The 17,631-nt window shown below is 41.8% G+C and overlaps 1 protein-coding gene across 1 annotated transcript in view; it reads right to left on the bottom strand.

Annotated features, from left to right (window-relative positions):
• The window catches only part of LOC138356021 (midasin-like), a 139,497-nt gene that overhangs the window by 16,424 nt on the left and 105,442 nt on the right, over positions 1 to 17,631 (bottom strand). The window contains 4 exon segments of the mRNA XM_069311574.1: positions 3,073 to 3,193; positions 9,296 to 9,450; positions 15,344 to 15,552; positions 15,682 to 15,852. Coding sequence (XP_069167675.1) covers positions 3,073 to 3,193; positions 9,296 to 9,450; positions 15,344 to 15,552; positions 15,682 to 15,852 — 656 coding nt within the window.

Raw genomic sequence — 17,631 nt, 5'->3', positions numbered from 1 at the left:
TGTGGCAACTCTGGCTGCTTAAAGAGTGTGCGCGACGCCTCCGGGACGCACCTTGCATGAGCGAGCATGCAGGGTGTGACGTCATTGCTCATATTAACGGCTCATTTAAGTCATTGGTAAGTATAATTAAATTTTTTTTTTCGTGGTCAGGGAACACAAACTAACAGGTTTGGAAGAATTTTTTTTTGTTATGCGCCAGTGGGTGACAAGGGCCAAATTGCTCTTAGCAACACAAGGGTTAAGCAAAAAAGTAGTGCAGATAAATCTATAATCTTTCCTAGTATATGCCAGTAATTTTTTTTTTAACTAAATTCCTCTGAAAATATTCATTGCTATTATAAATAAGTGAGGAAGTGCAGTAAGTGGAGCAAGAAGACTGACATAACTGCTAATGGCATCTAAAACTAAGCATGAGAAAATGTTAACTGGTGAGGAAGAAATTAGAAGTACCTGTTATCTACCTGCTGAGGGTTCTGAGGAGCAATGTCTCTAACCAGGCTTCCTGATTGGGGGGTAAAGTCATCCAGCTGTTCAATGCAGCTGCTGCAAGTCTAATGTTTGAGTCAGAGCCAAGCTAATCAGGTATCCTTTCTCTTTGGATTGTTATGAACAGTTGGTTAGTTATGTCCCTTATGTTCTGAGACAGAGTTGAAAAGTCTTGCGCCCTTAATGTTGAATTCTCTCTCAGCATACCTATTGCATCTCTACTTTTCAAAATGACAACTCTGCACTTCTGGTCTCATGTAGAGCTATCACTGTGTGCAGATTTGGAACTAGTCGCTAATATTTTCCAAGTGTAAATTATTATATATTAGACTCGCATGCACTCTTGAGAGAATACAGATTTTAACATTTTAAGCGGTCCCAATAATCTAGATATTTTATTTAGTAAATTTGGGCAGTAAAAGACCCCATGCACTATCTCTAAGCCAGCAATTTCTCCAGTTCTGAATGGACTTGTTACTGTGTAATAATATTCTACCCTACTGAGCAATAGTATAGAAAAAAATATCATCATTGGTCTGGCATCTTGTGTAAAATGTTCTTGTTATCCAGCCTGTCATTTTTCTTGCAGTTACAACAGCTATGTTGTGTTCTTAAACCCCTTTATTGCACAACATGACTCCAGCCATGTTGCACAATTAGCCATGCAGGCTAATTAATTATCTGCAATCTGTGTGGCACAGCCAGGCCATTTTCTTTGGTTTTTCCTATAATCTGAGAATGCATCTTAATAATAATCAAAGGAAAAATTTGGGGGAATTATTTTATTTTCCATGCACCAGGGTGTTGCATTATATAAACAGGGGCACAGTCCAGGGATTAAAAAGAAAGGTCTTCCGACATTATTACTGTACTTTGTTGATTATTACACTTCGAGTTTTATACATTTGGAAATCGACGATCCATCTTCCTATTGTCAGTAATGCCTTTTGTATGCATTTTGAGTGCAATAGCACTATGGTTACATGTGTTGAATGTTTTTATGAGATCTGTGTAAAAACATCAGCATTTTGCTCGTCTTCTGTGGCATCTAAAGCCATGTCATAGTGGTCTAACAATTGTAAGAGCCCTGCTCTGAACTAAAGTTTCCGTGGTTATGTAGACATTGTGATACTTAGGAAAGAAACCCCAGCATTAAATGTAATGAAACACCACTTTCTGAAGTAGCCCAGCAGCTATATTCCAAGGAATGTTTAATACTAAAAGGTCACGTCAGTTGCAGATAATATTGTTTGCCCCACCAAAGACCAGAGCCAGAACCTGGGCCCCTCAAGCAGGTGCAGAGAGCAGGTGACAATCTACTGCCTCAACAGAAAGAGCCTACAGAAAGTCAGCGCAGCGTAGAAAGTCCGAGGGTTCACGGAAAACAAAGCCTCGAAAATCGCCAAAGAACTAATGCAAACAAGTTACAAGAGTAAAGGAGTCATTCAAACAAGCTTGAAACTCGTTAGAATCAAGTACCACAATGAGGATCACAGCCGACTCCAAAAGTTAGTTCTGTTTCTGATGTTGGTGTCCAACACCAACCTTGCAGTGCTTCTGGTCATGCCACCTCTTGGGCAAGCCCCAAAGCTTCAAGTACCAGACATCCTTGGACTTGATTGTCCTATAGAGGCCATTTGCTTTATGGTATTGTGTGTTTTGGTTCATGCATGAATTGGATCGCTTGGCTGTGCCCTCTTGGATTTATTCAGGGTGCAGTTAGGTGACTGACTACACCCAGATTCATGATTTTTCCAGAGGTTTTTATCCTAACCCGTGGTGTCTTCTGTGGAGTTCGGACCTCTTTTCTATGTTGGACTTAGCCACTTTTGAGTTCAGGTCATATCGGGTCATACATTGATTCAAAATATATGTCATGTATTTGACATCTTGGAAAATCAATTTTGTTTTCAAGGAGAATGAGTATGTATAAAAATCAATCTAAATGAGGAGATGACAAGCTAGAAATGTACTATCAACAAAAATATGATGATTAATATAAAGTTAAGTGATGGGAAAATTGTAAGAAGAACTACGAGTGAAAAACCTTTCTCTGTCCTACAAAATGAATATGAAATCACCAAGATCCCATGTGTAAAATAAACATGTACTAAGGTATGCAAATATCAGTTGTTGACAACAGTAAAGCCATCGCAGTACTTTCTGAGCCAGTCCCTCAGATGCTGTTTTGAGGGAGCCATTAGGCCCACTAGATCAACTATCTAAAGCTATATCATTCAGGTCTAGCAAACTAAGTTGACAGTTTGATTTACGCTGAGAAGGCAGTGGTATTTCAACCTCAGTTTAAACTAGTTATACAAATTCTGCTTGTTATAGAAACTCAAACTGGTTAACAAGTATCTAGTTAACTAAGGAACATATATTTTATGATTTGACTGGGAATATATGAATATATATGGTGGTGAAACTTTAACCATAAGTGACTTGACTGATAAATACTAATGACCACTTCACAGTGACTAGGCAAATTTACATTTGCTGGGGACCTTGTTCATTAAAGCAAAATTCAAAAGAAGGGTAAAAATAAGAACTGCTGCAGTATACTGCATTCAAATTGTAACTTACTGCAAATAGACTTGTTTTAGGGCCTTGGTGAGAGCATGGTTGGGATGATATCCAGTCTGGATCAACTGGCTTGTCAGTGATGCCACCTGCTTCAATTTTGATATGCTTGGTTGTTCATACACTGTTGAAATTAAAACTAAATATTAGTCTATTTTGTAATGATGTTTATAAAGTGGTAAATACACTTTTACTCAACAAAAAACAAAACAAAAACAGGGTTGAATGTAAACCTGTCCTCTTAAAAATAACGTCGCTTTTGGCCGTTTGCCCGTATGGCCGAATTTGGACGTAATTTGAAAATGAAAAAAAAAGATGAAAATAAATTTGGGATTTTTTTTATCAACAACATTAAGTTAAGGGTCCTCTGATAGGTTAGGTGGGCAGGAAATTCATATAAAGTTTCAAAACGTTATGAAAAACGTGACTTGAAAGTCATCTATTCTAACCTTACAGAGTCGGCCGGACGACTCAAACAGAAAACGGAACAGTACGTCACTTTTGTGAGTCGATTTCATTTCAAATTACGTCCAAATTTGGCCATAGCGCGCATACGAGCCAAAAGTGACGTTATTTTTAAGAGGACGGGTTGTGAATGTAATGAAACGCCATTCTCTGGGTGAGACCCGGAGGCTCCCTGGAGTTAAAAATTAAGGAGGCGAAATTTGGGTCACACAGGAGGTAAGCCGCAATGGCTTCCTGCACCTCATGAGGCGTGATGCGGGAAGCCGAAAACTTCTGGAAGGATGGGAACGACAGACCCGAAGGGACACCGAACTGAACCCAGGGAAGGGCTGACACCAAATCCAACTCGTACGCGGAGGGGGTGAAGAAAACCTTCCCCACCCCCTGCAACAGCAAGTCCCACTCAGAGGGTACAAAAACCCAAGATGGGTCCAACGGGGCCCAAGGCAAGGCCCCCAAGTCAACGGTGGGAATCTCCACAGTAAGACCCGGGGCCGAGCCATCCCCTAAAGCTCAGGCTTCAAAAGGAAAAGCCGGAGCAGCCTGAAAAGCAGGAAGGAAGGGGGGTCCACTGGTCAGACCCAGACGCTCTGGCAGGAGGAACCGGCTAGAATGCCTCCGTTGCCACCCTGGAAGGGGCATCCCCCAAGACCGCCCTAGTCTCGAAACCAACTAAATCCTGCCCTGCCTCCGAAACCCTCAGACACTTCGGAGCCGGAAAGAGGGGTGGAGGAGGGGGGCACGGACTGAACCAAAGTCGAAAAGACTAACACCCCTAAGTCTGGATCCCTATAACTAAAACGGGGCAGTCTCGAACTTCCAGGTCAGCAATCAACCTAGCGCACTGCAGCAACCTAAAACGAACATGCAACGCCTGAACAGCCTGAACCCGAATAGTCTGCGACAGTGGTTTTTTACAGTTCTTGATGAATATAGAGTTCCAAGAATCAGGGCCTGGTGTCGAGTGCATAGGCATACTGTCTATGGCTTCTTCAAAATCCAGTGGGGATAGCGGGACATCTGATATTTGATGTTTGTATCATATCCATGAAAAATTCATTTGAGTTATCAATCTTTAGTGTGTTTAGTGGCTTGCTGAAAACAGAATTGTACTGATTCCTCTGTATTTCGCTCATTTCTTTGTTGTCATCTGTGAAAATTCCATTTCCGTTTCACAGGGGCCCCATACTAGAGGTGGTTTTTTATCCTGATTTTGAATTAGGAGGAAAATATTTTGGATTTCTCTCTATTTAACTGATGGCCTTTTGCTCTTTGCCTCTCCTGGGTTTTGTATGATTCTTGTAGCTTTAGTTTTGAAGGTCTATTCCCCATGGTTGTCAGAACTTTAATTAAGTTGTGATCTGAGTAACAGGTATTTGTAATCATTATGTTCCTGATCAATTTATCATTATTAGTAAAAATGAGGTCCAGTGTGTTCTCCTTCCTGGTTGGTTCTACTATTTGCTGGTTTAAGGCAAATCTGTCGCACATCCGTAGCAGGTCATTTGCATGTGACTGTTCATTTAGGCTACTTCCCAGAATTATCTCTGATACAACTGTATTAGCTAAGGTCTTCCATTTCAGGTGCTGTAGGTTGAAGTCCCCAAACAGGATGATGTTTGGGGCTAGATTTGTGAGGTTTTCTAAGCAGTGTTTTATTTTCATTAATCTTTAAACTGGTTTTTCAGTTGGTCTTTAAACTGCAGATGATTTGCCTCCAGTGACATATATACAAGGACAATAACTACATTTAAGATCTCTGTATCTTAAAATATCTGTCACATCTGAAAAGATTGTACTTCAAAATCTATATTTGACCATCATTGTAGTCCTTGGTGTTAGTTTCAGTTAGGGCTGCAAACACTGCATTTGCGTCATGTAGGCGGCCATTTATGAAGTGCACTTTGTTAGATTTGCATGTTTTTATACCCTGAATGTTGGCAAATAAAAATTATGTTATGTTTGTGGAAGTGCTGGATGCTTTACTTGGTGTTAATATCTAAAGCTCTGGTACGGAGGCCACTGTGTTTGCGTCCTCTCTGGCATTTGACTGAGTTGGTGGTAGAGTTTTGACATTTATAGCCATTCTTCTCCTCCTCCTTGTTAAAAAATCATCCTGGGAAAATAGTGTTGTGGTTGCTTTCATCGAGGCGGTTTGTTGGTCTTATTCGCCTGGTACCTTTTATATGAAAAGTTGGACATTCTGTGTTGAAACATTCATCTAATTTCAAGAGTTCTTGCATAGTTCCGGGTGAAAGAGATCACAGCTTTTGGTACATTTACCTGTACTAAGAAGGGTCCTGCACTTTCTGAGATGATCATATTTACATGTGCCATTTGTTCTCCCCGATATCCCATGTTTACAGATACCCCATTTAAAATATCGGCAGATTTTGGGTCCTTGTTTTGTTTGTTTCAAAAATCCTGGCACCAATATCGCGCCCAGTTCAGGCACTGATACCGTGCCCAACCCCACGTGACTCCTGTGGTAGACCCAAATGAATCCACACCCTCACAGACCTGCTCAGAGCCACTTCCTAAGAATCCAGAAACACAAAAGCATTATGGTAATTTCCAATAAAAGTCCCAGAGGCACATAGGGTTGCCACTCGTCTACGTCCTTGCAGAGTAATGGGGCAAACAGGCAGTCCTCGAGCAGAGCACAAGGAACACCTGAAAGACAAACACTTTTCTTGCCAATCGGGTGTATGAATTCAACAGAACCTATGCCAATCCCCCAAGGAAAAGAGGATTGTCTGCCAGCCAGGATAAACCCATAATCTCAAATTGAAGCCAATAAGTGGAGACCGAACTGTACTTGAAAGAGGCCGGGTCCACAATGAAACGACATCTGGACTCACCACGGGGTACTGAAACAAGTCTTGCAAGCCACAGATGAAGAAATGCAGGAAGACAGAATCCTCCATAAGTAGGATGAATCTGAGGCACTGTATGGGACACAGAATCAAACCTGAGGGGAACCACAGAGTGATGAAAATCATACAAAGTAGAGGTATAAGAGAAATTCTCCCCACTGAAGCAACTGACCTGTCACAGAATGAACCAAAGCCCATAAAGGGTTGAAGGGCACCCAAGGACCCTTGTCAGAGTTCCCTCATTTCCAGAAAAAAGCCATGAAGAAATCTGTGCAGCTCCATAGTTCTCACCCAATGCCTGAGAAGGTAAGGCATCCTTCCAAGGAGAAGGTCCAGAGTGGGAAAGTGGTTGTGGAGGTGAAAACTACAAAACCCCAGGGATGACCAGATGGCTCGACAACCTTTGCCATAGCAGTGGATGGGACCACCTCTCAGAGAAGACTGAGCTACATCCTGAACTAAACCCTGCCCCATCTCCAAAACTCAAGAGGTGCTTCAGAACAAGAACAAAAAGAAGGGAAGGCCAGAAGCAGATCAAACTACACCTACCGGAGAAGGAAGAAGAGGTGCAGACTTAATCCAGGTGAAGGTCACTAACACCTCCAATTCTGGGTTCTTGAACACAATAAACGCCAACTCTGGGGCACCCAAACGAGAACAAAGCCGAGTGTCTAGCATGCGCAGATTGAGACTAACACTTTAGTCCTCTGGGGACAGAGCTGATGTTTACAAATAACTCTGCAGATGTCCGGCGGGAATGCATGTGGGGTCCAAAATTAAAATATTTGTTAAAATTCCATTTGATGATATCCAATCATTATGGGACTAGTTCTAAATGAATGACTTTAGACTGCGAACAATTTGATACCAGAATAATAGACGTAGCATTAAAATTGAGGTAAGAAAACTGAACAGAGTATACACATTTTAGTGTATACAACACTCACGGCGTAATGCTCGGCCGATTTTTGTGTTTGCTGCGAATGGCATGCTGGGCTTTTTGACCAAATATGCATATATCCCTTTAGAGAATTCTATTGTGAATAACTTGATACCAAAATGAATGATGTAACATGATAATTGAAGTGAGAAAACTGAAAAGAGTACACATTTTAATGAGGGTGTTATGGGTGTGTGGATAGGTGCTTGCTAACGGGTAACGCTCAGCCAATTTTCAGGTTTACTGCACACCGTACTTTTTTATCTTATATGCATTTACCTCTTTAGAGAATTCTAGTGCTAACAATCTGATACCAAAATGAACAGTTTAACATAAAAATATAAGTGAGAAAACTGAAAAGGGTATGCACATTTTAGTGTGGGTTTGCGCTCACTGGAAACCCTACCACTGGGGCGCACACGCCAGGGATGCGAAAGTGTTAATTAAGCAGTTGCTGCCAGGTAAGCTCCTAAACTTGAAGCAGGTTTAGTCAGAAATCAGACAAAATGAGAACATACTCCACAGGACTGAGGGTCATAGTTTTCACTGACCCAATAGGTAGCATGGCGGAGGCAAAGAGAATGAACTTGACGAGCCAATCCATAATGAATTACACCATGGACTCACAGGTAAATTGCTAGGCCCCTGAAGGTAATTAGCCAAAGAGGACACCAAGGCACTGGAGCCTCTCACAGAAAGAATAGACACCAAGGCACTGGAGCCTCTCACAGAAAGAATAGACACCAAGGCACTGGAGCCTCTCACAGAAAGAATAGACACCAAGGCACTGGAGCCTCTCACAGAAAGAATAGACACCAAGGCACTGGAGCCTCTCAGAAAGAAGAGACACCAAGGCACTGGAGCCTCTCAGAAAGAAGACACCCCAAATGCCTTTAAAACTCCTAGGCTGTGAAAGTCAATTGTGGCACACTGTATAAAAATGCCTGCTCAACCAGGGGCTCAAACAGTGCAGTCAAAGGTGAGGCACATAATCCCCGATGGCCCAGCCCCTAATGGGTGAACTCCCGAACCCACCAGAGAAAATACACTCAGTGCAAGGCCAGAACTAGCAAGCACGCATGGCAGACATAGAGGAGGACCCTGAGCATGTGCAGCTGGAAGCACACAGAATCCAAACTCACACATCACTGCTGGATATAAGCAATACCAAAATATTAGAAAAAACCCTAGCAAATGACTCCTACAGGGCAAGGTCCAATAGGATAGCTGGCACTTAGCTAAAAATAAAGGGGCTCCTTGTGATGGACAGACCCAGAGCACCGCAGGCAGTAGACACCACCACATCAACAACAGAACTACAGAACTGAGTCAGGAAGACTGGCTGTGGGCAGGGGCCCGAGCTACCTGGTGGTGGATAACAGTACGGCAGTCCAAGGAGTGCAGGACCAACCGGGCTGTGGTGGGTATGTGGGCCTGCGGGCCGCTCCAAGCAACAGCCTGGTGGACCAAACTCTCACAAGTCGAGCCTGGCCTCGGGCCGGGCTTGGGGAGTAGAAGAACTCCCAGAACCCCATCAACCAGGTATCAACCAGTACTAACTTAAAGATTTGAGTTCGTTCCGAGTGAACCAATTATTCAGTTTGAATCGTGCGGTTGTTAGGTTGTTTCGAAGCTTCATTTTTTGTGACACTTGCCATTATCTACAAAGCTTCATTTTCTGGGTGCTTTCCTAGTGGGGTGAAGGATTGTCACTTACTACCTGTGCTTCTGTGAGGGGGACTAGGCTCTGGTTCCTAGTAGGCTACACAACCAAATTTCATAGAAGTAATTTGCATTTACGATCATGTGTTAAAAGCTTCATGTTAATATGTAGATGCATTTTCAAGATTTATCACAGAAGCTGAGGGAAAAACAAATAGAATCATGAGTATTCCCCTTACCATAGAAACCTAGTCACAAACTTAGAATGTATATGAAAACTGACCAGGAAGTGTATTTGTAACAGCTTGGTGGGCTTGGAAGAGAGCATTCTGTAAGTGTGGAGAGGTAAGACCTCCTTGCAACATCAGTGCACGTAAATCCTGAGGTGATGTCCAAGATCCTAGCATGTAGATTTCTATGCCTCGATTCCTCATGGCTCTGAAAATAACAAATCATTATTACCATGATTAAAGAAAACTACAGAACTATATTCACCAAGAAAATTCTAAGTTTCTGGCACATTTAATTTGTAGTAATTTGAATAATTTTAAATACTTATTAGTCATTCACAATATCAAATCAAATGAGTAATTACACATAAATATTGCACATACTAAATGATATACCAGATATTGATGAGTTCTCTCATTGACATAAATGATGGAATGCCCTATTAACACCCATAAGCTCTATCCACTGATAATTGTCTACACGATAAATATTACATACAATTGTTTTCTGGGAGGGACCTCTCAGAGGCCAAGTAATTACCTAAGTGTAGTTACAGCATGAGAGCTATGCTCGTGGTGTCCCGTCTTCCCAGCACTCTGTCGTATAACGCTTTGAAACTACCGACGGTTTTGGCCTCTACCATCTGCTCACCTAACTTGTTCCAACCGTCTACCACTCTGTTTACGAAAGTTCATTTTCGTACTGTATATTCCTTCAGCTGCTTTGTTTAGTTAAAATCTATGACCTCTTGTTCTCGAAGTTCCAGGTCTCGGGAAGTCTTCCCTATCAATTTTATCGATTACTGTTACTATCTTGTACAGTGATCATATCACCTCTTTTTCTTCTATCTTCTAGTTTTGGCTTATTTAATGCCTCTAGCCTCTCCTCGTAGCTCTTGCCCTTCAGTTCTGGGAACCACTTAGTGGCATGTCTTTACACCTTTTCCAGTTTGTTGATGTGCTTCTCAAGATATGGGCACCACACAACCGCTGCATATTCTAGCTTTGGCAAACAAAAGTTGTGAAAAATTTCTTTAGTACAGTATTCCCCATCAATGCATTTAAAAGTAATTCTGAAGTTAGAAAGCGTGGCATAGGCTCCTCGCACAATATTCTTTATGTGGCCATCAGGTGATGGTTCTATCTAGAACCACCATTAGATCTTTCTTTATCATAAATCTTTTCTTTCAGAAGATTTTCCACATAATTTATAGGTTGTGTGGGATCTATGTTCCTAATCCACATTCCACAACATGGCATTTATTTACATTAAATTCCATTTGCCAAGTGGCGCTCCATGTACTTATTTTGTCCAGGTCTTCTTGAAAAGGAATTAAAATCATCCAAGTTTCTTATCCTTCCTGTTATCTTAGCATAATCAGCAAACATGTTCATATAATTCTGTATTCCATCTGGCAGATCATTTATGTAGACAATGCACATTGCCAGTGCAAGAAATGAACTCTGTGGTACTCCACTTGTGACATTTCTCCAATCCGATACATTACCTCTGATGACTGCCCTCATTTTTCTATCAGTTAGAACATTTTTTATCCATGTTAGAAGCTTACCTGTCACCCCTCCAATATGTTAGTTTCCAGAACAACCTCTTATGTGGAACTCTGTCGAAAGCCTTTTTCAGGTCCAGATAGATGCAGTCAACCCAACCATCTCTTTCCTGTAAAATCTCTATGACTCGATCATAGAAACTGAGAAAATTTGATACAAAGGATCTTCCAGATCGAAAACCATATCTGATATTATATCGTTTCTCTCCAGGTGTACTACCCATTTGGTTTAATTATTTTTTTCCAATATTTTGACTATTACACTCGTCAATGATACAGGTCTATAATTGAAGGGATCTTCCCTGCTGCCACTTTTGTAGATTGGAACTATGTTAGCCTTTTCCCACGCATCTGCTACAACTCCTGTACACAGGGATGTCTGACAAATCAGCTGAAGTGGAATGCTTGATCCATTAGCTCAGGTGTACATTCTCTCAGAACCCATGGGGAAACTCCATCTGGGCCAACTGCTTATTTCTTACTTAGCTCATTGAGCATTTTTTTCCCTTCGTCTCTAGACGCCTCTATGTGCTCTATGTTGTTCTCCAGAAATCTTATTGTGTCTAGTTCCCCGAAGACCTCATTTTATGCAAACAAACTTTGGAACTTTTCGTTTTAATGTTTCACACATTTCCTTTTAATTTTCCATGCATCTGTCTCCCATTTTCAACCTCTGAATATTATCCTTTACCTGCAGCTTGCTTTTAATGAATTTATAGAACAGGCCTGGAGCTGATTTACATTTGTCTGCTGCACCGTTCTCAAAGTTCCTCTCTGCTGTGTAGTTGTATCGCTTTGTATCACCGGTATGTTTCGGGGTTTGGCCTCTTCCTATAATGATTCCATGTTTGTGTCTGTTGGTCCCTGGCCCTCTTGCAGTTTCTGTTGAACCAACCCTGTTTCCTAGGTCTGCACCTCTGTTTTGGTATGAATGTGTGCCTTCATTGTATATTTTGCAAAATTTGTCATACAACATATGACATGTACAGTGGTACCTCGGAACACGAGTGTCCCTGTATGCGAGGGAATAAATGAATGTTGGTCAAGCCATGCCTTAGACAAATACATCAGGCATCCAAGCCATACAATGACCTACTGCGAGCCAGATTCTCATCCTAGATCATTCTATGAGGTGAAGAGAGCTTATGGACCAAAAATCTACCAAAACTGAGAAACCCCCCCACTAGAAAGCAACTGTTTGAATGAGACGAATGACTCGGAGGTAACAAAGCAAATGATAGTTACCTCAATGAAGACAAATGAGGCTCCAGCAACAAATTCTCTCTGACTAGCAAGGTTTTGCTTAGGTTGCCACCATATTGCACTTGCTTCACACTTAAGCTAATCAGTGTTGGGTATTTCTGCAATGTTAATTACACCAAGGCTACTGCTTTGTTATTGGTTCTGGTTCTGCTTCACATTAAAGATTTATGTCATCTACATTGCAAGTGCCCTAGAAGCCTAATTAGGGCACTTAATATTTAGTCTATAAGTGCCCTATTTTTAGACTATCTCTACCTGCAATGTCACCAAGTTCAGACCATAGCAGATGTCATTCTAGAACAGTATGTTGCCAGAGCAGTGGCACAAACACTAAGGTCAGCTCGTTGAGGTGAGGAACCTAACAGACGATGGTCTCCATCAAACATGTGCTATCAAGTCAGCAATCTTCTGGATGCAGACGAGTCACAATAACTTGTCTGAAGACATGATGACCAAACTTCACATCAGAAAATGAAGCAACGATGATATTTTGGCCCGTCCTGGATCATAAAGATCTTAAGCAAGGAGAACAATGGGGTCCTTATCAAATATTTATAGCTGAAATATGATTAGAACTAGTCTCACTTCTCGATATGCAACAGTCGCAATATCAGTCCCCGACCCAAATGGGGCAATCCCCGAAATTGCCAGCGACATTACCTACTAAACCCTGCCCCGACTCAGAAACCCGCAGACATCTGAGAGCTGGAAGCAGAGGATGTGTAGGGGGGAGGGGGACTAGGGAGGACTAGGGAGTGTGAACTGAACCAAAATTGAAGCGACTAATACCCCCAGGTCTGGGTCCCTATAAGCAAAGCGTGGCAGCCTTGGGGCATCCGGGTGGGAACCAACCTAGCATGTTGCTGGAACCTAAACCTAGCATGCAGCGTGGATGCTGCCTGTACCCTAACAGTAATGTCATCAGAGAAGTACTGGAGAACAAGCAGAGAACACAACTCGCAAGACTGGGTCAAAGGTGTTGTTGACCATACAGGCAGCATGACGGAGGCAAAAGAGGTGACCCTGAGACAAGTGCACACAGCAACCTTCGAACCCGCACAAGCCGGGATGGAACTCGGAAGACGCATCCATACCTTGAGGTTACCTTGAGATGATTTCGGGGTTCAGCGATCCCGCGGACCGGTCGTCGACCAGGCCTCCTCTTTGCTGGACTGGTCAACCATGCTGTTGGACGTGGCTGCTCGCAGCCTGACATGAGTCACAGCCTGGTTGATAAGGTATCTTTGGAGGCGTTTGTTCGCTAGTTATGCCCCTTATGTGTAGTGGAAGAATGTTGAACAGTCTCTGGCCGCTGATGTTGATGGAGTCAACAGAGTACTCTCAGAGTACCTATTGCACCTCTGCTTTTCAATAGGGGTAATCTGCTCATTCAGTCATGCCTTCTGATCTCATGTGGTGTTATTTCTGTGTGCAGGTTTGGGACCAGCCCCTCTACTATTTTCCACATGAAAATTATTATGTATCTCTCCCGCCTGCGCTCAAGAGAATACAGATTTAGGCTCTTTAGAAGCCTAAAGTCCCAGTAGTTTAGATGTTTTACCGAGTGGATTCTAGCAGTAAAGGATCTCTGCACTCTCTCCATGTCAGCAATTTCTCCAGCTTTGAAAGGGGCTGCCATTGTGCAACAGTCCACCGAGCCCAAACATGGTTTTCTAGGGCCCTTAGGCTGACTGATACGGGAAGCCCGGGCAAGGTGTTGCTAACCGGTTAAGACCCAAAGCTAACAAGGGGGGAGATCAAAACACTGAAACCACTGTGACATGTACAATCATGGGGGCCTAGCAGAGGGCCACCAAAAAATAGAAGTGGAACTATAGCCACACCAGGACAAGGCAAGAAAACTAAAACAAAAGAAAATCCCTGTAAAAGTACGTCTTCAGAGAAAACAGGAACCTGCCACCGGGTAGGTAGGCAGGCTGCACAGCACCTTGATGCCCCAACCAGCATGACACCACTCCCTACCCAAGGCCAAACAAGGCTACAAAAACCCCAGCTGGCCCCAAGGGTTAGGTAAATGCCGAGCAGTAAAAACCCTTACGGAAATGGATTCCCAAAAGCACCAGGGAAGGGAACCCTAACACGCAAGGGCAGTACTCTCAGGGCGCCTAGGGAAGGATTCCTCTAAACGAATGTAGCCCCGGTACTCTCGAGGACACCTGACCACCACACGCAACAACACTGCAGAAGTCGTCACGAAGGCAAAACACCGCTTTTGGAAACCGAGGTCAGAGAAGATATCTGCCCCCAGACCATATTACCGAACTAACTGAAGTGCTGGATAGCAGGTGCGGAAAGGTCCGGGGCTCCCTCTCCCCCTCTTGCGGAGGGGAAGGCTGCACAGACGAGCGGAGCAGCAGTGGAGTGAGACGTATGTTTGTTTCCTTGGGATTGGAGAGAGCTCTGCCTCTCTTTTTGGTTTTTCATTTTAATTTTCTTACCATGTGGGGTTTGTTTTGTTATGCCTACCTTACTGAATGCCTAACCCCATTAAATGGCAGATAAGGAAAATCTCCAACCACAAGGGGGTTTTCCAGGGCCATTGCTCTCTGAAACCTCTCTGAGAGGACAGGTTCTGGCTCGTGATCCCCAGTAGGCTGAACTCCAAAGACTAATGTCCCGGTCTAATATATCACACATTAACCCGATAGCTCCAGGAAGCCAAAGGGGCTCCTCACAGAAAACACAGGTCACACTTATTTAACAGCATTGCTATTTTATCCCATCCCAGAGAGATGGGATAAAATGGCAATGAGGTTAATATCTTTTTACAGCCAAGTTCTGTTGATTTGGTAGATTTCCATCATGTGACAGACTGAACTTTAGATTTTGCTCCGTGAACCTTAGCAATGGAATGTGGAAAAAAAAGATATTAATGTTAATTCCTTCAATTTGGCACAGAATGAGTTTTGGAGATTCTATTGTATTATCAAAGACAAGACTCATTTAGCAATCTAGAGTAACCAGTGACACTGAAGATGGCATATCAATCTCTGCTCCATATGTATCATTACTTTCAACTGTCTTTTTTCACAAATTAGTCTTAACTTTTTAAAAAGCATAGTTAGACAAGCAGGACAACTCCATCATTCAAGTAAAATAAAAATATTTCTATTATATTATTATTTTGATATAAATGGTATAAGGGAATATCTTAAGATATAGTTCCATTAACATTAACAGTTAACCACTCACTCTGGAAATTTCTGGAAGTGTTACTTTCTCTTTCTTATAATAGCTCTTAGAACGTACCGTGAAATCTCTCCATGTTGAGGATTCATAAGAAGAAAGAGACGGAACTTAGGATGAGGTGCAACAGATGGAACAGCTCCATTTACCACACCTCTTTCACTCAAGGTTAGCACACCACCAGGTTCCAGTAAAGCATTGAGTCTGTCTAGCACTGATGCTGAACATAAGTTCACTCCATCCACAAGCAGCCACTCACCATTACGCACCGCCTAAAATGCAACAAAAATCATCAAGTGTAAATGTTCATACCATTCATATTATTATTATTAAACAAAAAATACAAGTAGAAAAAATACAGTACTTTAGTATATTTTGTTGGCAAAAATTAGACAACTTACATTGACTAGAATGGAATCAACCCAGTGAAAGGTGCCACCTCCTGATAGGCCACCAGCTGCCTTCACACACTCCTGGAGTTTCTGGACACGACTGCATAATTCTACAACTTCCATGGATGCACCAGAAGATTCACAAGTACCACGAATTATTTCAAGACTCTTCTTTATATTCTGTTACAAACAAAAAAAATTATTATTTTCAATAAATTAAACAGAATTAAGATTCAATAAATTAAATATATTAGAGACAAGAATCTTCTTTCTGAAAAGAAAACAACATTGAGAATTTTTCTGGGAAACCACCCAGAAAGCCCATAAATTATGGGATCTGGACCTGGAAAACACCAAAGTGATAACACACATCCAGAGCACACCACATAAAGTCAGGTTTTTCATGCAAATAAAAAACCTGACTTTAGGAGAGGACATTATGGCAACCTTAGAAAACTTTTTAGTGAGTATAATTGCACAGACTTGTTGCTAGGCAAGGAAGTGAATGAGATGTATGTCAGGTTTTGTGAAATATATGATAAAGGCACAAAAAAATTTATACTAAAACAGAGAAGCAGAACTAGGAAACAGGATTGGTTCAACAGAAAGTGCGAGAGGGCCAGAGACCAAAAGACACAAAAATGGAATCAATACAGGAAGAGGCCGAACCCCCAAACATACCAGCGATACAAAGATGCGAGAAACAACTACACGGCAGTGAGGAGAGAGGCAGAAAGAAATTTTGAAAAAGGGATTGCAGACAAATGTAAAACAGAACCAGGTCTATTCTATAAATTCATAAACAACAAATTGCAGGTAAAGGATAATATTCAGAGGTTGAAAATGGGAAATAGGTTCACGGAAAATGAAAAGGAAATGTGTAAAACATTAAACGAAAAGTTCCAAAGTGTGTTTGTACAAAATGAAATCTTCAGGGAACCAGATACAATAAAAATTCCAGAGAACAACATAGAGCACATAGAGGTGTCTAGAGACGAAGTGGAAAAAATGCTCAAGGAGCTAAATAAGAACAAAGCAGTTGGTCCAGATGGAGTTTCACCATGGGTTCTGAGAGAATGTGCACCTGAGCTCAGCATTCCTCTTCAACTGATTTTTCAGGCATCCCAGTATACAGGAGTTGTAGCGGATGTGTGGAAAAAGGCTAACATAGTTCCAATCTACAAAAGTGGAAGCAGGGAAGACCCCCTTAATTATAGACCGGTATCATTGACAAGTGTAATAGTCAAAATATTGGAAAAAATAATTAAAGCTAAATGGGTAGAACACCTGGAGAGAAATGATATAATATCAGACAGACAGTATGGTTTTCGATCTGGAAGATCCTGTGTATCGAATTTACTCAGTTTCTATGATCGAGCAACAGAGATATTACAGGAAAGAGATGGTTGCGTTGACTGCATCTATCTGGACCTAAAAAAGGCTTTCGACAGAGTTCCACATAAGAGGTTGTTCTGGAAACTGGAAAATATTGGAGGAGTGACAGGTACGCTTCTAACATGGATGAAAAATTTTCTGACTGATAGAAAAATGAGGGCTGTGATCAGAGGCAATGTATCGGACTGGAGAAATGTCACAAGTGGAGTACCACAGGGTTCAGTTCTTGCACCAGTGATGTTTATTGTCTACATAAATGATCTACCAGTTGGTATACAGAATTATATGAACATGTTTGCTGACAATGCTAAGATAATATGAAGGATAAGAAACTTAGATGATTGTCATGCCCTTCAAGAAGACCTGGACAAAATAAGTACATGGAGCGCCACTTGGCAAATGGAATTTAATGTTAATAAATGCCATGTTATGGAATGTGGAATAGGAGAACATAGACCCCACACAACCTATATATTATGTGAGAAATCTTTAAAGAATTCTGATAAAGAAAGAGATCTAGGGGTGGTTCTAGATAGAAAACTATCACCTGAGGACCACATAAAG

The sequence above is a fragment of the Procambarus clarkii genome, chromosome 70, assembly GCF_040958095.1.
Source record: "Procambarus clarkii isolate CNS0578487 chromosome 70, FALCON_Pclarkii_2.0, whole genome shotgun sequence".
Classification (NCBI taxonomy): Eukaryota; Metazoa; Arthropoda; class Malacostraca; order Decapoda; family Cambaridae; genus Procambarus; species Procambarus clarkii.
The sequence above is the reverse complement of the archived record's forward strand: the minus strand, read 5'-3'. Positions and strand labels throughout refer to the sequence as shown.